Raw genomic sequence first — 24,775 nt, forward strand, 5'->3', positions numbered from 1 at the left:
TTGCAGCACTTACTGCTCTCTTTTTTAACACAATTCTTCCTTTTATAGTGACGTCAGGTAGGGTCATTACTCATTCCCTGAAACTATCATTCTGACAAAATTTATTCTTTCTGTTACCAGTTGGGAAACTGACCTGATGTCTCTTGTCAATTCAATAAATTAAAGTTACCATAGTTGTTCAAAATAAAATCTTATGTTCTGGAAAGAAAACTGTTAAAATGTAAAAGGAAAAAAATGTGCCCTTTAAAGAAAGTCCAAAACAATCTTTTACAAATGTGTTTGCACAATATGTGTTTTTTATTAACTATTTAAAGGACAGCAAAGCTAGATGACAGTTGATTTTGTGTCTACATCAGCGTGTGTAAAGCCTTGAGTATGAGGTGCATTGTTCTTAGAAATGTAATGTGGTTTTCTTGAATAGTTTTCTGCATGATATAACTTGCTGAGTTGCTGTAGTGCCTAGATTTTAATTCTAGGTTGAACTAATCTTCATTAAATAATTTCCCAAATCCCTTTCAAGTTCTCGTCTTTATAAAATGTTGTATATAGCTTGGGTAACCAGCTAGGGTTATAAAAATGCTCTGTGTGATTCAGAGGTTATTACCCTGTCAGAGAACTGCATTGGAACATGACTAACTCTTGGAACCAACAACAATACTATATGTATGGTTATGTATGTAAGGTTCTCTAACTGTATAACCAGAATTTGTGCCTATTTCCTGTGAGCCTTTATTTATTTTTTTTTAAAGAGTGCATTTTACCATGCTGTTGATACCACTTCTATTTGCTGAGATGCCATCACTTTTTTTTTCTTTTTTCTTTTTTTATTCACCGACAGTGTATTCAGGTATGGATATGGGTTCACTGATATCAGTGTTGTAAGCCTCTACCTGGGGAAAACCAACCACCCAACCAAGCAAACAGAAAAAAAAAAATTGTCCTTTCCAAAAACTTTCCAAAAAAACTTTCACAGAACTTTCCAAAGTTCTGTGAATACAACTGTTTGCCTTAACTGGTCAGATGAGTGTGCTGAAATCTGATGATGAAACAATTTCTGGCAGTGCATGTTGTTCTGATTTTTAGCTTCTCATGGTATTTCTAGTAGTAAGCTGTTCTATGTCAGCATTTTCATAATAGGTGTTTCAGTGTGTGTTTGAGAGCTGGTATTACTGCTTCCTGTCATCCGTTGGCTGAAGTGCTTTTCCTGTATTGTTTATGGCTTCAGTGGTACAATAAGGCTTTGTCTGTGTGGCAGTGTCTGGGTCCTCAGATTCTTCCTTTTGGTGTTGTAATGGAATTACATACATGAGTGTGGTGTCCAAACTTCACTTGGACTTCAGTAAATCTCTTTTGAAACAAACAGAAAATTCAAAGCTGAGCAGCAGTCATGCAAGACACAGGCAAAATTGTAGGCTGGAAAATGCTGAACATAAAGTGCATACACTGGAAAGAGGAATTAGGGAACTAAAAACAAAATGGATTCATAGTTCTAAATATCTGTTTGTGCTAATTAAAATGCAAATTTTACTCAGTTGCAGTAAGCAAATTTTTTTAATGAGTTTTGGTTAATAAAAGTAAAATATAGCCTAATGTATCCTAAAATGATAGCTTACTTTAATTACTCTTCTGTAAATGATGTTTTGGTTGATTAAAAAACAACAACAACAACAATTTTAAATAATATCTAACTTTTAGAATCAAAATCACACATAAAATGAAAATAGTAGCAAACGTTTAACACATTAAAACCCTAATTTTATGTAAGCATGTATTCCACTAATAGCAGGATTGTGGCTACAGGACTTTGGCTGTTCTCAAACTAATTTACCTAAGCCATGCCTAAGTCTTCAGTCTTACAATTTTTACATTAATTAAACATCCTGTGTTGAGATATCTTGCTCTATAGACAAGGGGAGGGTAGTGGATATTGTATGCCTGGACTTTAGCAAGGATTTTAACAAAATGTCCTGCAGACTCATTATTGCCATATTAATGAGGGATGAGCTGAGTAAGTGGCCAATAAAGTGAGTGGAAAATCGACGGGATTGCCTGGATTGAGGTGTTGTGAACAGTGATGCAAAGTCCATCTGGTGGCCAGGAACCAGTGGTGTTGCTCAGAGATTGATACTGGGATAAGTAGTGTTTAATGTCTTCATTAATAAGCTGGATGATGGGATGGCGAGCATTCTCAGCATGTTTGTGGATGGGTGGTGCATCAAACTAAACTGGGTGGAGCAGAAGACCAACATTTTCTAATGTCTGACTAAATGATGTCTGGAAATTCTTTGCAAACTAAATTATGCTATGATTTCATCCATTAATAAAAAGTACATGATCAAGTAAGGAGCATAAAAAAATTAATTTATATTGCTTATAGTTGTCATCATCAATAGTTGTAATAAAAATGCTTTACATTCCTGTCTAAACTTTCAGAGTTGCAGGTGCTCATCAGTGCAATGAACAAATGTCTCTTTGAGTGAAGGTGATTTCTAAGGCTGCTCCCCTTGTCTTCATAAAGGTCCTTTTTTCCACATAGCTGAATATGAAGTGGACACTGGGAGACTCTCTTCAGCCTAAGGGTTGGTGTTTGCCCCAGTTCACTGTATGCAGCTCTATATGTGGCTTTTGATCAAATCTGCACCACTGGTTTCTGCATAAGATCTTGTGTGCAATTTCACATATAAACACCATCTAACATTACTGAATTCCTTTTACTGTCATCAAGTCCTACAGCTTTCGCTTACCTTCCTCCAGTTACAATTTCTTTCTGAGATTTAGCTTTTCATTCCCCCATTCCATTTAATAGGTAGCCAGTCTCTGGTTGAGTGCCAGAAGATGCAGAGAATTGTGGAAATGAGGAACTCTGACGATATTTCAGAAATAGAAGACAGCAGTGGCTTCCTGACACAACAAAACCCCAATGTGGTATGGAAGTCATCTAGTCTGTAATCAATCATGAGTCAATCAATCAATCCTTTATTCACATGCTCTCCTACTGCCAGTGGTGTCATATAGCACCAGCAGGTGAGTTTCACATTAGCTCAAGAGCTATGGGTTGCCTCTTCTTTTCCTTTGATATCACATTGACACTGTTCAGAGAATTAGTCCTCAAGTAGATCAGGTAAGTGCACTGGCAATTAATTTACATGTAAATGAACACTTGTCAAAAATTAGAGCTTGTATTACAGAAATAAACAGGGGTTACAGAATCATAACTTCTTTTATGGTTTTATTTTGTTCCGACAAAAAAAAAAAAAAAAATAATAATCATTGTTTATAAAACAGAAGAGATGTGTCTTCTGTGAGAAAGATCTTTGGGAATTCAGAGTTACTTTCAGCATACTAGAACAAGGTCATTTGTGACCTGACCAATGAAAATCTGTTCCTCACAGGAAAAGGTTCAGAATATCTATCAATTCAGTCAGTAGCAGTAAGTCCTCATACTTTCAGTGGAAAATTATTCCTTCATAACTGGTTGTATTTATGTTTTTAAGACATTTGGTTCTTGGCAACTTCATTACCAACCTCAGTGCCTTTGTTGGAGGATTATTCTTCTATATACACCTTTTGTCCTTTTTTTTTTTTTTTTTTTTTTTTTTTTTTTTTGTGAGTTTGTTTGTAGTTTTTTTAAAGTTGGCAAGCTGTTGATACAATTAAGTTTTGGAAAGGAGAGAGGGTGTTAGTGCCTGAAAACGATAAAGATAGGTTAATTCTTGACGTGGTTTTGTATGTTGACATTTCCCAGTTAATACATGGCTTCATAGTAGATTTCTCTTGAAACTTTGCCATGATATACTGCCAGCAAATGGGAGTGGTGAAAAATACTGGGAAGACCAGTGACTGCTAAAATAACACAAAATAGTGATTCTGTCATCACCTGTTGCCACAACAGAGAATTCAACAAAAAAAGACATGCACTATGAAGACTCTAGAATATTCGACTGCATTTTGTATAGAAGTCATGTTCAAGAAAATGGTTTATCTTTTTTTTTTCTTTCATCCATAAGTACTTGGTGAGACTGTGTTTTAGTAGCCTGAAGTAGTGTCCAGTTCCTTATTGCTATATGTTAGCTGACTTTGAAATGCTAGAAAGTTGGATTGGCTTAAACCAATAAATAAATGTTTACAAGCTTCAGGGGAAATGTTGGACAGCAACAAATTAAAAATGAGTTTGTGGTGGTTGTTTGTATTTTTCTTGCACATGCAAAAGTATTCAATTTCTTGTTAGGTGTGTTAAGTACTATGAAAACAGTGAGGACTGCCTGCAAAGGATAAGTGCAAAATTTTTAATGAAAACCTGTATCTCAAAGTGGCATGAGATCTACCTAATTTTAACACTAACACATTCTTTTTTCATAGTGTAATTCTGTAATTACTGATAGAGACAAAACAGAAAAAAATGTATTTGGAAAGGTCATGAATATGCAAACACTGGATGAAAATCTAAGCTTACACAGACTTAAATTCTTTTTTTTTTTTTTTTTTTTTTTTTTTTTTTTTATTTAAGTGTTTATTACAAGGCATCTCATTTTGGCCATGCTAATTTAGCTAATTTTGGCTGTGTAAAAAAAAAAGGTTTTCTGTTCTGTAAATATTTTGATACAGCTATATTTGATATTTTCATCACAGTTTTTTCACAAAAGAGGAAAAAATCCCATCAAATTTAATCTTTGATATTAAAGATCAGGAGGAATGAAGAAAATGTCATTTGAGTCTAAAGTTATGGCAACTGGATTGAGAAAAATATTGTCTTAATTATGATTTTCTATAATATTCTTTGTTAAACAGTAGAAAGAACCACTACATTTGTACAACAGAAGTATACTTATAGTCTTGGATTATATCATATATGTGTTTTTACTAGTCAGGGAACTGGATAGTTCAGGTTTTCATAATAGTTTTGTTCAGTTTTACATTGCAGCAACTAGTGGAGAGGTTGGAAAAAAAAAAAAAAAGCTATCTTGATGTGAGCCACATCTTTTTTTTTTTTTTTTCAGAAAAAAAAATGCAACATTCAAATACAGATTAGCAGAGGTGGTGCTACAAAGCCACTTTGTAAAACTAAGATGGACAGAGTTTCATATTTTTGTTAAAGCAGTTGTTCAAACCATTATAACCTAATTCTGATATTTTTTTTTCTTTTATCTGTGGTCAGTTGTCTCACTCTCCAGCTAATGACCACCCAATACTGAGTTTACCTCAGATGGCAAAATAGCTATTATTTTTGCCAAATTTCATGTGTTTGCATGTACTACATGTAGAGTAATGTAGGGTATGTTCATATTCAGAAGTAACATTTTACAGTATATACACTTTATTCTTGAGTATGTTTAATTTACAATTAATCATAGAACTTGAGCAAATGATGGGAACAAGGATTAATATTCTTTGATATTTCTGAAATGTTTCGGTTCACACCAGAGTGAATGTGAAGCTGTTGAAATTTTGTGTGGGAAATAAGGAAGAAACTCACCCTATGACAGGGTGACTTTATGACTGGCTGGTTCACCTCAGATTAAAGATCTCACATTATGGATTTTGCACTTTTAGTTTTTCATAGCATCGTTGAGTTGAGCAGCCATTCCAAAGCAGGCTGATCTAAAGTTCTTGTTCTCTGGTTATTCCATGGCTTACCAGTATATTTTCGACAAGGTTGTATGTTTTTTCTTTAACTACTGAGTATATTTTTAGCCAGAAGAATGATTTAGTTTCATTCATTCCAAAGAAAAATAAGGCTTTACTCTGCAATGTATAAAGGCTTTTTAATGTTAATCTTTTAGGAACATTTACAATCCTGCTATTAGGTATGTCTTTAAACCAAATTTTCCTTGAGGTTTTTAATACTTTGTGTACAAAGTTCTAGTCTAAAATTTTTAGGTTGAAGATGACGTATTTTCAGGGTAACATGATGTACTGCATAGAAAGTTACTATTATCTGTATTACACATTCACCATTACTATGCCAATTTCTATTTGAGTTCTTTGACCTGAACAGGAACTGTCATTTCATTATTTGTGCATCTAGTTACCTCATTATGTGACTATACTGATGGTACAAAAAACAGTGGAAAATATCAGTGTCTCATTAATAACTATTCAAATATTCTTTACTTTAGAAATTATTTTATAAAATAAGCATGCAGAATTAGTTCTTAAACCCACTTTATTTTATTTTGTTTAGGCATGTTTCTCCGTTAGCTATAAATGCAAGTAGATAAGACTCCTGTTTTAAATCGAATCTCTTAAATGAAAGATGCACGCCTCTTGAAATCAGTGATTAATAATTAAAGCTTTCAACTGCACAGTTTGGGTCAAGTGCTTTGTATGATACTAGAGAAGAACTTTGTGAAGAGTAAAGTTGAGGTGTAACAATAATCCCTCAAGGTTAATATTTTGGAAGAAAGCTGCCCCTGTGCACTGCTCAGAAGAGTTTTTGTGAAGAATAAAATCTGTCTTCTAGCCACACCAGCTTGCTAGCTACTGTACATATATTGAGGCAGGCTACTTGGCTGTTTATGTACCTCCCCACTACTGTGTTTGAAAGAGTACTAAATTGTTTGGAGATGTGATTAATTAAAACTTTCTTAGGGAAGTCTAAAAGGTTGACATTTTGGAAAAGAATATGGATGTTATAAATTGCTGTTGCATACACAGAAAGAGATCTGGGGATTATTTTGACTGCAGAATTAGTTACTCTACTTTGTGTAAGTAGAGTAATGTAATGGACCAAATCCAAAACCAGTTCACCTCAGTGGCTTTATATGATGCCTTGTTTGACCAGCTATCAATAAGTTTGGTCATTTAGCATACGCTCTAACCTTTCTAGTAAACTTATTTTATTCTCTAAGTGTCTTGGGTTGCTGATACAAGAGTTTACTGCAGCCCTGACTACTGGGCTGTAATGAACAAGATCTACATACTAATCCTTCAATAGAGGAAGAATTATCCCCTTATTCAAAATCCTACTGGAATCTGGTGTGCATTCTGTGCTAGGTAGAGAGATATCTAAGCAATGGGGTCTATATTACAAAGAGTACTGAGAAGTGCAGATAGACACATGACTTTAAAATATCTCATAGCCCTTGTGTTACAATGAGCTGTTAGTATCAAGGGATACGTGCTTTATTCAAAACTTATGTACTCAAAAATACATTTATTAGAATAAAACCTTCACATTGCATTTGTGTCAATGCAAAGGTTTTCATATTCTCTTGACCATGCTCTTCAACTTGATAGTAATGAAGACAGCATGGACAAACTTAAAATGCATGTTCAGTAGATCTGAAAGTCTCAGTATTATTTTTATTTAAATGTTACCAGCTCTGCTGATTTCAACAGATAGTTTTCTATACTAGCCTACCGATTTCTCCTTGTAATCATTTACCAGAGCATTCTTGAGAACGAAATAGTCAATATGTAGTTAATTAGTCCAATGAACTGGGGAACTCCCAGTTCATATCCATGCTACTCAATTTATTGAAGTGCCATCTGTTTTTATACCGATAGCACTACAGTAAGCAGTCAGATTTAAAACATTGTTGATTACTGAATGGAAGCATTAGGAAGGATCTCTTTCCATCTTTTACTTCTGAACTGCTGTTTGAGATCCTAGAACAATCCTAACCATTTGGATTTAATTTCTTTAACACCAAGAGAATGTATGGTAGGAGTTATTTTGCTGTCTCTATAGGTCATTTGGGTCATAATGGTATGTAAAAGGATTTTGTCAGGCTTATAAGTGGATTTTTAACTTCTGTTAATCATGGAGTGGCCACAAACTACTTAGTGAAGTATGTCATAAACCTGAAGCATTTCTGGTGGCCCTACTTCATTCCAAACCTGGGATGAATATTCAAGCTGTTCAAAATTTGAAGGACCCAGAGGAACTGAAGGAAGAAATTTGCACCCACTGTTTGGACTATAGCCATTCTACATGATAGCTCCAGTAAGGACAACAATACTGCACCAGCCAAAGTGGTGCTTGCTTGCCTTTTGTTTTTCTATAGGATTTCTGTAGGTTTTCTGTAGGTTTTCTTGTTGTGTGATATTTACTTACTGCAACACTGAGTAGTACAAAAAGGACCATAAGTAAATAACAAATCTAAGTTCAGGAACCACCCCATTTTTGACTCTCCAAATACTGAGCAATTTGTAAATTTGGCAGATAAAGCCAAAATCATTTTTCCTCAGGTAGTAGTTCCAAAGTGAGACCAAAGATTTTTTAAAGGTTCAGTATTAAATATTTTAAACTTAAATTTTTTAGTAACTCTTAAAACAGTACAGTCCTCAAGGACAGGTCAGAAGGCTTATAGACTGTTGAATGCATGACAAAGAAGCCATAAAGAATCTGGTCAGATGTAGCTAATTAAAGGTAAATGAAGGACAGCTGCTTTTTATGTTTCCAGCACATCTTTGATCTGCTCTACCCCTCGGACCTCTGCGGACAAGGTAGTTAAATACAAACTAGGAGGCCTATTTTAAAGACATTAAAGCCCTCAGGGGCAATCGAGTGACAGTCCAAGCAACCATAAGCTGTTTGCTTTATTCATTACAGAACTTTAAATGTGTCAAGAAATAGAATACTGTCCATGCTCTTAGATCAGCATTAGCAATGAAGATTACAATAGCTCTGGGACATATGAATGGGCAAACTTCTTATGAAAACAAGTTTATTGAGAAGCATTTTACTATAACAGCAAAGAAAATATAGGTTACACATTTTCATTGCAGGTATATTGATTCAATATGCATTGAAATATCTGAAACTGTAGTGACACAAACATAGTATAACCTGGTGCTGACCTCAGTGGTCCCTTCAGTCATGTTTTAAAAACTTCCTTTTTTGGACACAAATGATGGAAAGAACATGTCATCTGTGAGTGACATAATAGTACGTAATACTTGCTGAAGAATTTATGGACAATTTACCCACTATATAGCCTTTCACTTGTGTCTGGAGACTCAGATACTCAGTTTGTAAATTGCAAGTGTTTATTTTATAAGTCAACGCTTTAATGTTAATACAAGATCATTAAAGGAAGTAGAAAGACTAAATAAAAATAAAAATAAATCAGTTATACAAATAACTCTTTATTGCTAATCATTTCAGTAAAAGTGATTTTGCCCAGAACTATTTATTTATTTTATTTAGAATTGCTTGTTATGTTTGTTATGTTATTATTGTTATTGTTATGTAATTTGGAATTGAATGGAAATTAAGGTGAAGCAAATTTCTGTAACATTCTAAATGGTGACTTGCGGAGATGCATATTGCATCGCCTTACTAATATTTAAGAAATTAGAGAAACTGGTAATTTTAGTTTCTTTCTTTTTATTTTTTTTTTTTAATGTGTCTTCATTCCTTTAGAAGAAGCACAATAATTTATGCCACTTGAGGAAGTAGTATGTTTCTGAGCTTTCTGGTATGTTCTCTACAATGTTTTTCTCCATTAGCATTTGTGCCAGTACCTGAATAGCCTAGTACCTGAATGCCAGTGCCTAGATGAGCACTGAGCAGTTTAATGGAAGCACTTTACAAGATTCACTGAGCTGTATTCCAGGCAAAAGTAAGTATAAAGATGTGGATATTGCTGGCAGAATGAGCATAATATACTGATTTAGCTGATTGTTCCAAAACATTGTGAAAAGCAAATAATGAATAAATTTGTGCTAAATTTAGAGTAGTTTGCCATGCATACTTTCAATGTTTTATCTAGATATATATTTTTTCCCAGAGGCAAGAAATATATTAGTAAAATATTATTATTTTTTTTTTTACTAAGTACAAGATTGAAGCATTTTGTGTGTCTGTTGGCTTACTTACACCAATTTTACTTGCAGTGGATTTACATGTATCAGCTTGGCTGTGTGTTAGATTGAAAAATAGAAAAAACTTGTTGTATGGTAGAAAGCCTGCATAGATTGACAAGGTCATGTATCTTCAATTTCAAGATACCATAAAGATAATACAAAAAGGGAGTAAAATATAATAAATATTATTTTTAAGACAACCTTTATTATTATTATTATTATTATTATTATTATTATTATTATTATTATTATTATTATTTATTTTCACCACATACCAGGTCTTGAAGAAAAAGATTAAGATCTTCCCCATATATTCCTTACTTACATATACTGCATTGCAAATGGTGATTTATTACTACAGTAACCTCTTACTACTTATATATTCAGGTGGCTTCACAAGGTGGGATTTGCCCTTTCAAAGGCTATAAATGCATATAAATATTTATGCATATAAACATATCATCACAATGCATTTCATCAGGTAATAATAATGGACCTTGTACTATGATTATGCTTTTTTACTAGGCAGGGATCAGTGAAACTGTGCAGATACTAGACAAGCATTGTCCGCACCTAAGAAGAGCAGTTTAGACTTTATGGTGTGAGTATGCAGCATGACCACATTTCTGGGTCTGTGGATTGGGACTTCAGAAGTTGAAGGGGGCTTACACTGAGCAGCAGCTAGTCTGGATGACATGCTGCCCAAAACACTCATTTCCAGCTCCTGTCTTCCATGCACCTAGGATGTGATTCTCCATCGAGTAACATTTACTTGAAACCTTGAAGTTTAACATGCTAGTTTGCTATACAATCAAGAAGCTCTCATGAATTCAACAGAGGCTGAATTGCTTTTGTGGAGAGAGATCTGAGAACACCCTACAAGCAGATTCTGGCCATTTTCATCAGAGGTGTTATGGAAAAAGCATCAGCCTCTAGCTGAAATCCTGTGTTTTTTTTTGAAAACCAGACAATCACTGTTCCTGCTATTCCTGTTTCCAGAGAGCAGTGCTGCACTGATGGGTTGCATCTGTTAAGGGAACAGTTGCCTAACAAGATATTGAGCATGACCCAGCTCCTCCTGTAAGCATGCAAAAACCTTCTTCTAAAATGCATTAGGTAATGATGGTAAATCATGAGCTCCTCCTGGGATTAATTGTGATCAGCTAACACATTTTTAAACGCAGGCATCCTTGTCCACACCAGGGGAAAAATTATATTCAACATCTTGTTTAATTAACATGTTTTCTAGTATATTTTCTCAGTGTAGACTAGGTCTCTAAGGAAGAATGACTCACAAATGCTGCATTGCCATTATGGAGTATTTTTTTGGAGTAACATTCTATTTCTTCACGTTTTCTAAGGAAAGCATTGATTTGACTCATTACCTAAAAGGTTAATTAATGTTTGTGAGAAGCTCCAGAGTACCATTAGTTAATCTCATACCACAGTGCTAAATAGAATCTTGGGCAAGAGTCAAAATAAATGTCTTTTTTTAAAGTGAAAAAGACGTAGGTCTTTTCCAGCATATCCCATGTATACTGGTCTATGTTTTTCCTTGGAACCTACATAACACGTACTACAATTCGGAAGGGCACAATATGTGACTATTTCCCTGGAAAAGCAGTGAGCTGCCATTTATATTGCAGTGAACCTAGAATTTGGTTGTCTTTTATGAGAGAGATGTACCCTTACAGAACAGATAAAAGCTGTATGTGTCTGTGAAGATGCAGCAGGACAATGGGCTAATAAAAATTAGCCTGTATAGAATTGACAGCAGGGATACTTTTCTACAGTCTGATTGTTCAAGCAATGCTGTTATAATCAGCAAGATGTTCCACACTTCATCTTGTCAAAAAAAAAGTGTTTTAGCTAACAGACAAACAGACTTAAGAAGAATATGTCATTGTTTTTATTAGGATACAAAGATCAACACAAGCTTTTGTCTGTCAGACATATATTCTCAGAAGGAAATACATAGTATGCATAAAATATTTATGATCATTTCTTACATTGTAACTCTATCTATGCAAAAGCCAAAAGAAATACAAACTGTTCCAGCTATACAATATACAGTGCCTGATGTGTTTATTGCTACACTTTCTATGACCAGTCTCCTTTCTGTTGTGTTTCTCCAGTGACTGTGTTATTCCAGGGAAATGAGTAACACAAGGGTAGGAGGGTGCATAATGACTTCTGCGCTGCAGGGGGTTGTCTGAACTAACACACATGGATCATGCTCTGCACCTCCTCAATCTGTGTTGGAACACCCTTTCAGGGTGCATTTTGCAGAAAACATGTAGAAGGTTAACTACTTGAGTTTCTTTGGTAGACATATCACTGTGTGTCACAGACACTTTACATTTGTGATTTCATAATCTTGAGAGTTGAAGAAGAGCTAAAGGCAAGAATTTGTCTCATAAGGAGGATCAAAATCATAATGATTCTATTCCTATCTGTGCTATTTAGGAAGTACTGTTAGCTAGATTTCATTTTTCTCCCTACTCAGTGAATAGGTGAAGCACAGAAACACTTGGGGAGATGAGGAGAGCTATAGTCCTGTGTGACTGAAATCTCTCACTTTTTGCCAGATGGAGAATTAGAGCCTTTTTAAAACAGAGCCATAGTATTATCAGGTCATATTATATGATTATTGATACAAGATTTGTTTGTTTGATGGAAAATAGGAACAAAGAGCAAAGGAACTCAACATATGCACCAGTCACCACAATGTATTCTTTGAAGAGAAGTAAACAAAAATTGCCAATTTGAAAGTTTAAGTGTGAATCCTGTAGAGGGGAATGTAACGTAATCCATAATGGGAAACAGTTTGAAAATAGGCTATGCTAGCTGGAAAAGGGAAAAATCTCTAATGAGTAGGGTTGCACTGGAGGGTCAGTATTTTTTAACATATTATTCCCTCCACAGGCTTAGTTAATCAGCAGTGTGTTTCACATAATAGAACCCTGGACTCCCTTCTTGGTTGTTGATATTGCACTTGTGTACACTCAGAGGATGTCAATGATGACAGCTGGTTATTTCTTCTATGCAGAGATTTTGATTATGTCTTGCTTTATGGTTAGTATCAAGTTTTCACAAGGAATGTTTTCCCACCCAGAAGACAACAAATGTTGGATTGCCCTGGTAATTGTTCTTTCCTATACTTCCTTTGGGCTCTTGTTCAGCTTGTTGGATCTGAGTTGTTTTTGAACAGAATTAGGCCATCATAAATCACTCTGGGTTAGTTCACATGTGACATCACCAAGGAGACCCGATGGGACCATTGGAATACATTTTTGAACAATCTATCTGTAGCAATGTTAACTACTTTATCATGAAATAAAGTCGGTAAACAGTAGTCATTACAGTGAAACAAGTAAAAATACATTACATCGTGATATATCAACTCAGCAAATTAGATTTTCATAGTGCTAATTGAATTTATCACAAAGGTGATAAATATTAGTTGAAGAAAAAGCAATATATTTTATTTTATTGGCCACATCTCAGAGTACTTGTAATTTAGTAGGGCCACCACACTTTCTGGGCAGGCTATCAAGTAGGATGTTGTAATGATTTGCATGACTACTATAGTAGATGGAAAAAATATAGCTTGTGTTTGTAGCCATTCCATTAGTGTCTTGCACAGTGTGTGCTCCTCTGGTGCTCTTCAGAGAGCCATGTAATCTTTTGAAGAGTTCTTTCTGGTGAAATCAAGTAATTATATACCATTTAAAACCTAGTGTGTAATTAAATGATGAGACAAAGGAAAGACTGAGAAAGGTAGATAACCAATAGAATCCTGAAGTTATCAAAACAGATCACTTGCCAAAGACCTTGGAATTCATCTGATTCAGTTGCTGGAAGAATGCCTGAATTAAAAATTATCCTATGAGGACCAAGAAAATAGAGCCAAATTCTGGCAATGTACACTTTTCTCCCAAAGTGGACATTAATGCTGCAAAAACAGAATAGGGTGAACAACCCTGGCCCTGTGCTTGGCCCCCTACTGTAGGCCGTGTCTGCCAAAACAAGATGGAAGAGATCAAAAACTTGGAAGGGGTCAGGAGGGATAAAACAGGGAGTGAGGGGAGGAAAAGTTGGAAAAGGAGGGTATTTGGAAAGGAGAAAACTTGTAGGCTATGCCCCCTGCCAGCACTGAAACACTCGATTGCAGCTCCACTTGTAAAGCACCTGTTGGCATCTGTGGAATATTTTATAGGTTTTGGGACAGAATCAGAACAGAAAGCTTACAGACTGTGTTCCCTTACATGACGTGTGATTTGTTCTTATTTTAGCAAAATAGAAGCCATTCCTGGGTGATAATTATGGCAATAAATATACCTGTTCAGAAATAAAAACTACAACTCTTGCTTTCCAGAAAAAAAATATTTAAAATATTGAATTACATGGTTTTGAAAGACTGTCCTTACTACTAATATTAATACTCTATGGTTGATCCAATGTATATTGTCTTCCTTTTTTCCAAAACTGAAATGTTGCATGGAGAAGAGAGAAAATATGATAAAACAAGGGTCAAATAATAGTTTGATACTCTTTCAAATAGAATGGCAAATAGCTAGGTGAAAGAGGTTATCTGTCCAGTTTTATGTTTTGCAAGCTTTATATATGAATGTAACAATATAAAAGTGGGAAAATTGTTTATGTTAATTGGAACTCTCATCAAGTATTTTATGCAAAGAATTAAATTTAAACATTTTAATATCTTTGCAAACTTTTGCATAAACTCCTGCTCAAATGCATTTAATTGAGAATGTTAGAATTACAGCTTATGCCCTCCTGTGACTAATTCAAAAAAATTACACACATATTGCATATATTGGCTAACTTTCCTTTAACTATAATGAGAATTTTCCCTTTGCTAATGCTTTGGTTCAATAGAAAAGGGCTTATTTAGATAAGAACGTGTATTACTCAGGAAGTTTGGATAAAGTTGAAATAGAAAATAGATAATGTTTTGAAATTTAATCCTTTCTTACATAAACTTCAAAATAGTAATAATAAAATAAACTGTTTTCCTATTATACTTGAACTACTACCTTTAGTAGTTCTAAAATGGAAACTGTAAGCCTCATTTAGATATATAATCAGTAATGAAAAAAGCAACTCAATTTCTGATACTGCAGTGTTCGCTGCCCAGGCAGAGCCTGACTCCTGAATGAAGCCCAACAAGACTCTTTTTGCATCAAGTCTGCTGCAAAACAGGGCCAAAATGCAAATTTCATTGCTTCAGTAGTAATAGTTGGTGGGGGGAGAGTAGGGGGAGGCATTTCAAATTTCATGATATTTTCACTTCTGTGTAAAGTGAAAGTAATTCAGGAGCCTAGCATGTAATAAATTGTTTTAAGTTTTAGAGACTGTTAACTTTAGTAAACCAAGCCATATTCTGTGCCATTAAAATAAGAGGATAGGATCTGTACCAAAAGACAGTGGCATATGAATGAGGAGAGCACCTAGTGGAACTTTAACATGGGCTTCTGTTAGTCTCTCTGGTATGTGTAAAGAAAGGTCTTTGAAGATATTCTAACCTGAATAAGAATGTTTTCCTGAATCAAGTTCCATCTTTCCTATAAAGAGAGACTGAGAGTTGGGGTTGCTTAGACTAGAGAAGAGAATGCTTCAGGGAGATGTTATAGAAGCATTCCAGTACTTAAAGGGAATCTACAAAAAAGAGACTCTATCAGGGTGTGTAATGATAGGACAAGGGGTAATGTTTTTAAACTGAAAGAGAATAGGTTTAGATTAGATATTAGGAAGAAATTCACATAAAGGTGTAGGGGCACTGAAACAAGTTGCCCAGGGTAGCTGTGGGTGCGACATCCTTGGAAGTGTTGAAGACCAAGTGCAATGGGGCTTTGAGCAACTTAGTCTAGCAGCAGGTGTCCCTGCCCATTGCAGATACACTGGAACTGAATGGTCTTTAATGTCCCTTCCAACCCAAACCAAATTCTGTGATTCTACAATTCTATGATTAAGATTTTTGGAAGTTTAGCCATGAGTCACAAAAATACACACTCTGTATTACAAGTGGTTTGCAATTATTCTTGCTAAAATAATGAATAAGTGAAACAGATGCTTTGAAACATTATGATCAATATGGTCTTCAGAAACAGTTTTTGCATGTTATACCATTAAATTTATTACTCTGGGTAAAAAGTGACCATGGAAGCTTATTAGTCATAATAAGCTAGGGCACAGAAAATTCAAAGATATGGTCATCTAGTTTCTTGGATGTACAGATACAGTTTTTCTCAGTAGTTCAAAATCCTTTAAAATTTGTGCAGTTGTTTTTGTCACCTCTTTATATTGACAGATCTCAAAATATATTTTTACTGTTATCTTGTTAAATACATGTTCTTCTTGTATGTTTTCTGTTTGAAGTGAGAGTGATATATAAAATGGACAAGGATGTAGGCAAGCCTAGCAAATGTAAGAAAATGTAGAGAAGCTCAGAAGCTCTCTGAAGTAATGGAAGGTGGCATATGCCATGGAGCAGGAGCAAAATGTGGGTGATAAAATTCTGGACTTCTAATGAGGCGGCAGGTGGGTGGAAAACAGTAATGGAACCAATTTTAAAGCCAGTGGTGGCAGGTGCATAAGGGATTTTCCAGATCTCTTTTTTCCTCAACATTTTCCACTTTCTATCCACATCCTCCACTCCTGAACATGGAAAGTCCCCAGAATGTGAATTGGGGTGATGGGTGGGGAGACGGGAAGGGGAAAAGCCTGGACAGCTCATCAGTGTCAGCTCAAGAGTGGGACAGGATGAAGAACCAGCAAGGCCACAACCCAAATAACCAGCTCAAAAAACAGCTGTTATTTTAATACCAAGTTCATCTGAACCCCCAGCACTGTGTTGCATAATAACAGTCAGTATCTTTAGGGATTAGTTTTGTACGACAAAGAAGCCAGTGCTAACCTGAACTGCCCTCCTTCACTACTTTCAGCAGTACTTAATATATTTATTTATGATGCCTGTCCAATATGCCTGGTGTTCTTAAGGCATAAAGCTAAGTAAAAACAATTAATAAAATTATCACATAGCCTATGTCCTCACTTTCCCCACTGCAGTAAACAACTGTCACTGGGTACACTGTCTAAAATCTCTGAAGGTTCCAATACACTACAGAAGAGTATGTTTAATATATGAGATATTTTAATGCTGTAACATCAAGGATACGTTTAGATTTTTACTTTACTTTTCAAACTTCAAAAACTGTTGGAGTCAATGAAAATGAAACTACTGTTTGTACAAATGCTTATTAGGCCTTTTTTATTATTATTTTATAGGTCTTGTAGAAATTTGCCTGATGCATCCCCTTGATGTAGTGAAAACAAGGTAAGATTCTGCTTGAACATGTTTTGTTGACACTGGAAGATATCCAGATTAGGAGCTGTCAAAAAATAAAATGCTAGAACTTCTCCAAGTAAGTTAACTTGTGCCTTTAATGGCATTTATATTTACTTACCTGTATCTGCAGCATTTGGCAGTTGGAATTTGAATAGCATAACACATTTCTGATTAGAGGTCATCTAAAGGTGTTAAATATGTTTTCTGACATGTATTTTTAACATTGTAACAAAATCCTTTTATATGAAGAGGGCTACAGTTAAATTCACTTACTATCTGTATCATCTGCAGCAATACTTCTTTAAGTGGGAAATGCCGTATTGCCTCCAAAATCATTTTCACGGATTTATGAGAGCTGATACAAATGATAAAAATGGTGAAATGCAGTGTTCCATATTTGCTTCATAAGCTATGTAACTTTGCGATTTTATCTTTTGTCCTTATTTCCTTTTCTGACTATTAGTTTATGTGTGAGCATAAATGATGAAGTGACCTGGAAAATTTGGTCAAATTATTTTTTCAATGTTTTTTATTGAAACTGAAAAATATCAGTTAATAATAGTTGTGTCCTTACCACTAAACTATGTCTCTAAGCACCACATCTATATGTCTTTTGAATACCTCCAGGGATGAAGACTCAACTGCTTACCTGGGCTGCCTGCTCAAATACCATATACCTAGACTTTTGTTTAGGTCCCACTTATCTAAGTGAAAGCATTTCACTGGGAAATGTATCAGATGCCTCTACAAATAGTGAGGAGATCAGTTGTGGTGTTTGGAATATGCTTTAAGCAATATGCTTTAAGTCAATGAGGACTTGATGTTCTAGTTTCAGTCAGCCAATGTGAGTTAGTTACAGATATATTTTAGCTTATGTTTAAATCACATTGTGGGGTTTGCCTATGGCCTTGAGATACTTTTCTGCATCTTGCTTTTTGCAGAAGGAGGCCATCTGTGGTCGTTGCCCCAAAGCACAGGAGAGCAATGGAAGCTCCATCCACATTAACTGCTGCCTGGGTGCAGCAGGTACTCCTTGTTGCTTGGAGTTTGCTCTGAAGACTCTTCTGGATGCCTTCATAATATGGAATACATTGATTCACACAGAAACAATACACCCAGTAGTTTCAACTGGGTCCTCTGTGTGCCTCTCTGAGTACACTGAGACTTTTCAATTAAAATGTGATTTACATATAAAGACTGAAATTAAAGACTCTGAAACAAGCAAAACAGATACAAGACCAAACTTACAAGAAAAAAATCTGTCTTGCCCTTCTGTCTCTCCTGTAGTTCTCATAGGATATGCTTTAGTGTCATCATTTTGGCCTGTTGTGGTGTAAGAATTCTTTAAATCTCAGGCTGAGTTACCCCTTTCTGTTTTCCTTTGTACTAAACTAGGTGTCGTGTTCTTCCATAGTATAAATGCAGCATCAGTGTTTTACTCCCCATGTCTTTGCTGCCTTTGAGGTTGTCATCCAACCTATCCTCATGCCCCCAATCTTGGTTCAAAGAACTTAATACTATCCTTACTACCATCCATGATTCAGAACATGCTGCATATCTTATATCATAAAAACATTAGTTACGTGTGTTCTGATAAACTGGCAATTAACAGATATACTCTCAGCTTTCTGACAGAAACCAAACTTACAGTGGATGTTCAGAAGGACAGATTTCCCCATTCTACTCCAGATTTTACTGTTTTTTGTTATACTGTATAGAAATATATAGATAGATAGACATACACATTATATATATATATGCATTATATATATATGTATTATATATATATGCATTATATATATATATAATGTACATATAGAAAATTCTAATTACATCTGAGATCCAGAAGTGCATAGCATTGAAGAGTGTGAGAGGATGTTTGTGAAGCTTTCTCAACATTTAAAAAAAATACTTTATAAAAATTATAAAAATTAAGAGCCCTTTAAACGTGAAACCTGAGTCTGTACATAATGGAATTAAAGAAGAAGAAAAAAAAATGGAAGAACAATAGGTGTGTAAAAGAAATCAGATTACAGTTCATGGCAAAAACAAAGGGCTGAATCAAGTAAGAAAGCCATTAAGCAAATTTCTCTGCCATTGAGTTAACTGCAACTCTTTGCAGAATTGAGCTGTACCCAAGTAATAGCTTTTCTGTGTTCTGGTGGTGCAGAGGTGTTCAGAGATATTATACGGATTTCAGTAATTCTGCTGATGTTAGTATTGGCTAGTAGATATAAATATTTAAGTCTTGAAAGCCAGTGGCAAAACCAAGAATAAAGTATTTGATCTCATCCACCATTCAGTGTCATGTTCATGCCCCTTCCCTTTATTTTGCAATGGTCCAAAGTTCTCAAAATTTGCTATAGCAGGTTAATTCGTGGCCACACACAGGTTCAAGTGAAGAGTTTTTAATTATTAACTTTGAATTTAGAATGGATTGTTTTCATTTAATTTATTCTTTGGTTTCAGTGTTTCTCAGCACTGCAGTGCACTCACTCTTTTCTAGCATTGAAGAAATGAGAGATAATCCCTCATTTCTTAATCACTTCCAGCTAATTCAGCTAATATAGGTTGCTGGGTTTTGGTTTTTTATTTATTTTTTATGACTAGGTGAAAGGATTTATAAAATCACTATTTGTCGCTTATTTTTTATGATGTTTTGAGTTTCCTGCATTTTTTCTATTAAGCATTTGTTTGGTGGAAAGTCCCATGGCTTTTTCAAATGAATGCAATCTTATTTGATCTAAATTAGCATTCTGAAGTTTAGGGAGGATGCCAGAGGCTCACATCTAGTGGATTTGTAGTTCAGGATCATAGCTTGGTTGTTATAATTTTTTTGTGTGTGTATGTTTTTAATAGAAAATTGGAGAAACGAAAGTTCCTGTCAAAGATTATTTTGAAACTCTGGAAAATGGTTTGGCTCTTTTGTGACAACATTTTGCAATATCTTTCCTGTGTTTAGTACTTTTCCATTATTTTACAGTAACAATGTTTGACTTCTTTATTCATAACACATATCAGAAAATGAATAACATACAGATATAAATGCATTTTTATAAACCACAAACAAGCAAAATGCTTAATAGACTGTTGTTTGTTTGTTTGTTTCTTAATAGGCATTGGAAAACAATTTTATTTTGTTATCTATCAGAACACCAAACATCACTGTTTTCAGAAATTCATGTAAGTGACCTGGCTAATTAGAGATAATTTATAATCCCATATAGCCCTATGAATCTCAATTCTTCTTTGAAATAAAGCTCTCTTTTCAATTAGAAAAGATATTGTTATAGTTTCTGATGAGACACTATTCAAATATTTGTGCTATATTTGTTAGTCTCTCAATATGACAGAGACTTTTTGTTAGCTGTTTTATTTACCAGTTACCCTTAAGATTAATTTACTGATCTGTAGCTTAAATAAATCTCCATTTTTGTCATCCTAATTATGAGCAAGTTTTACAGGACTTGGTAAGCATTTGTGTCTGCGTATGTATGAGCAGGGAGAGCAGTAGCAAGTAAGATCTCTCTGGTACGGACACAGTCAAGACACGGAAGGTTCATTTTTTTAATTAAGAAGCCTATATCGTCTCTCTTTACTGGAAAGAGAATAGAAAAGTGTCTTAGTCTGGTTTTGCTTATTTTCAAACCCTTTTGTTTTCTGACATCTAATGTGGGCTGTAATGTCATTCATTAGACTTACAAAAGGATGATAAAAGGTATTCTAGATCATGATATGTAGGACAAAACATTGTCATACATATACATGTTACTTTTATATTAAAATTAGCAGAGTACTTTTTCACCTAGAGTTTATCATTTGGCCCTACTAGCATATGTTTTGGTTCAAGCAAACATACAAAATTCATAAATTAATAGCCTTTTACTGACAAAAAAAATTATACTTGTGCAATAGCTCACAGGAGCAGTTGCAGAGCGAAAGGGAGAGAATTACAGGAAGCTATCAGAAGTTGAGGGAAAGCTGATGCTGTTTGAGGGATCATTCAGGCAAACCTGACTGGAGGATGTCACTGTGACTTCAGGTTATGCCTTTATGTGTTCCCATAGCTTTGAACACCTTCAAGTTTTAGGCAGAAAAAAAAAAAAAAAAAAAAAAAAAAAAAAAAAAAAAGTTAATTTCCCTGCTACTGGGTTGCTGCCATAAAACTGACATTTTCAGGAGCCTACTAACTTCCAAACTACCTACTACCTACACTGGCATATAATTTTCCTTGCTATTACATTTTATCATCTCTAAAATCCATGCAGCCAAGAGAGATACTGCAAAATTAGAATTTATAAGTCCTATGACCAGAAATAAAATTTTCCTCAAGTTTAAACGTTGGTTACCTTTACATGTGCCTCCTCTTTTTCATTAATCAACAATATTTATATATCTGAATTTTTGTCACTTCGCTGTTCATGAAAACAAATTTCAAAGTTGCTAGTGCAAGTATTCATAAATATTATGAAGCATATATTGAAATGGAAATACTCATTTTGGACGTGGCTCAGTATTCTTTAGTTCGGAAATGGAAACCATATTTTGTAACTCTTTTTAACAATTGTATCTACATGACAGAATTTAATAGAAAACGCAGATGAAGAAATGTGTGATTAAATGCTTTGAAATAATAAAGAAAAAGTAACAAGATATCACTGAAAAAAATCAAATACATAAGGCATCTAAAAAGATTTGCATCTGAAGGTCCTGTGAACAAAAATATTTTTATATGGATTAGATGAATCGTTTACTTCTCTCTTTCATTTTCTCAGCAATTTGACATAACTATACATTTTGACACAAATATTTAAAAGAAAGACGTTTTCTCTCACATCATACTAATACAAAATTATGCTCCAGATCTGTGGTGAATTCAGTGGAAATATATTGGTTCATACCCCTTGAAAATTAAGGAGTTTTAATTCTACACAACATATTCGGATAGTGGTAAATGTTATTGCAAGCCAACTACCACTTAAAGGGTTTGGAGTCTAATTAATTATTGTTTAAAAAGAGCCATCAAGATAACTTGTATCATTACAAATTAAACATATTCAAGAGGCAATGTTTTAAAGCTTTTCTGCTTAATTCAAATAATGACATTTCCAGATATTTTAATTTTTTATTCTTTATTTAAATAGTCTCTTCTATTTTTTGACTTGTGTCTTCATAACATGGCCTCACATCGGGATGGATGTGTGCAAATTGGAAAGCAAAGCCCAAGAGACATTCCTACAAAATCTCTTATGTGTTTCTCAGGAGAATATGTTACTTGTTTTCCTGATCAACCTAGTGTACAACCGTGTTATTTTTCTTAAAGCTGTTTCCCACCTTTGGTAGAATCTGGGAAAAATATGTTGCTACTACTATAATGCCTTTTTACGTAGTTCAGCATTAGAGCAGGATCTTTACTGAACTGATTTTCCATCTTTTGTGTGATCCAGAATATCAACATTAGAAAATAAGGCCAATAATTCACCTTAGAAAGTATAGAGAAAGTTTTCCTCTAGTCATGATCAAGATTTTATGGTTTGCCACTCTTTCTACAACAATCCAGACCAACATCATGGATCTAAAGCACTGAATTTAGAAAAGAATTTGGGATCTGAGTCCAAATTTGAACTCTGCAGTACAGACCCATTTCTAGTTAGCAACTGTTCTGCTGATTTGTGTGTGTGTTTATCCATTTTGTTCCTTTGTTCCAATTCTGTCATTTTGGTCTTATTAAAAAGTTCAGCTTACTACATGTGTTTCCGATCTCATTCCATCTGTTGTTTTGCAAGAGCTACTTCCTTTATATCATTAATTCCTCTTTGATTTCTGGTCTTTTTTGTTTAAGTGAGCAGTAGTGGAGCCTGTTTCTTAAAAAACATGGTTTAAGGAAGAGTTCATTTTCCTTATACAACGTTACCGTTTCCAAATGATCATAGCTGACTTGGTTCACATCATGCTGTGTTAAGTTCATGTTACTTCATGTAGTGTGCTTTAGCTACATTCGTAATAGTTTTAAGCATAAATAGTCTTCCTGTCCTGGGAAAGTTATCAGAATACCAAACAATTCCATATTCTGTTCCTGGGTTGAAACCTCAGAAGACTACTATAAAAACAATTAAATTTGGCCAATGAAACACTTCGTTTAATTAATTTTGACTTTTGGAAATTTTCACTTAAGATTCTTCTTTTATTTATTTATTTATTTTTATCCAGAAAAACGGCAGTTTTGGATTGAAAATGTTAAAAACATAGAGAACAACCACTATCATCTAAAAATGTACATAAAAATATCAGCAAACTGATTGTTTCCTGATAAAAGTTTTTTTTAAGGTTGTCGCTTGTTGTTGTTGTTTTCATTTTGGGGAAAAAATATAAAAATAATCCCTGACCAAATCAAATTAATGTCTTTATTTCAACTAAATATCAAGGCTTTTCTCAGGGATTAGTCTTACTTGATTTATCAGTGGCTTTCGGCATAATTGTTCATACGGTCTGTGCATTTTGTACCTGATGAAGCTGTACTCTATTTTTGGTATTTGAATTTCAGCATTTTAATGCTTTGAATATTTCCTTACAGACCCAAGTTTTGTATAATAAGAATTTATCCCAAGTTTACAATGATTTGGATGTGGATGTGATCCAGGAGTCAATAATTTGCCCTTTGTTTTCCTTCTACATACAAACTGTTAGGAATTAATAAAGGCATACAGGCTAATAATTCCAGCTAGATGTACTATTCCAATTTAAATCCTTCCCCGACTTAAACAACAATATCGATGTGCACTGTTAAACAGATGCTCTGATTTGCAGTGATTTGTGTTATGTTTATTATTAATTATTACTATTATATATTTTTATTTTATTTTATTTTATTTTATTTTATTTTATTTTATTTTATTTTATTTTATTTTATTTTATTTTATTTTATTTATTCGTAGGCATACCATATGTATGTTTTATAAAGACTGTTGAGATTCTTTGGGATAAAAAGAACTGTAGAAACATATCATCATCTCCTCATGTGATACTGTGCCATTTGTGGTCAAACTGCAAAAGTGCTTAACAGTATCTCTATTTCAAATCAGCATTGATTTTTGTAAAAACTATAACATAGTGTTTCTTGATTTTAGAATAAGCTTATCACTGCTGTTAGAAACTGAATGTTCATGTGTCAGCAAAATAGACTGTCAGAGCTCTTTTCTGAAGTTTTTCCATAGTATTTATTGAACATTCTGACATTTACTGTGTAATTTTATGAACTTTAGGTGCTTTCTTAAGAAACTGAAATCCCATGAAATAGTCATTTCCATTTTACAGAGCAGCACAGTGATATTACCTTTTAAGTTACGTGTTATCTGTGCCATTACACTGGCCATACAACAACAACCCTATTTTTTGACTCACTTGAGAGATATAACCGTGAAATTTCTAACACCTGCCAAATAAGCCATATCAACCTTGAGCATGCTCAAGATAGTGGATTAATATCTATTTCCCTTTTAAAGAATTCTTTCCCTGTTTCTAAGGATGGTAGGGGAATAAAATTAAAAAAAAAAAAAAAAAAAAAAAAAAAGAAACTCTAGATACCTAATTAGCTAT

At 34.3% G+C, this 24,775-nt stretch overlaps 1 protein-coding gene across 7 annotated transcripts in view; it reads left to right on the top strand.

Annotated features, from left to right (window-relative positions):
- SLC25A21 (solute carrier family 25 member 21) overlaps positions 1-24,775 on the top strand; it is a 250,378-nt gene that overhangs the window by 122,490 nt on the left and 103,113 nt on the right. For 6 of the 7 annotated variants that reach the window (XM_084521693.1, XM_084521696.1, XM_084521697.1 and 3 more), the window contains one exon: positions 17,119-17,167. In XM_084521693.1, coding sequence (XP_084377819.1) covers positions 17,119-17,167 — 49 coding nt within the window. Of the gene's footprint in view, positions 1-2,932; positions 3,025-17,118; positions 17,168-24,775 lie in introns of those variants that run through there. The other variant, XM_084521694.1, reaches the window with a different exon arrangement.

Source organism: Aythya ferina, assembly GCF_964211825.1.
Source record: "Aythya ferina genome assembly, chromosome: 5".
Taxonomy (NCBI): domain Eukaryota; kingdom Metazoa; phylum Chordata; class Aves; order Anseriformes; family Anatidae; genus Aythya; species Aythya ferina.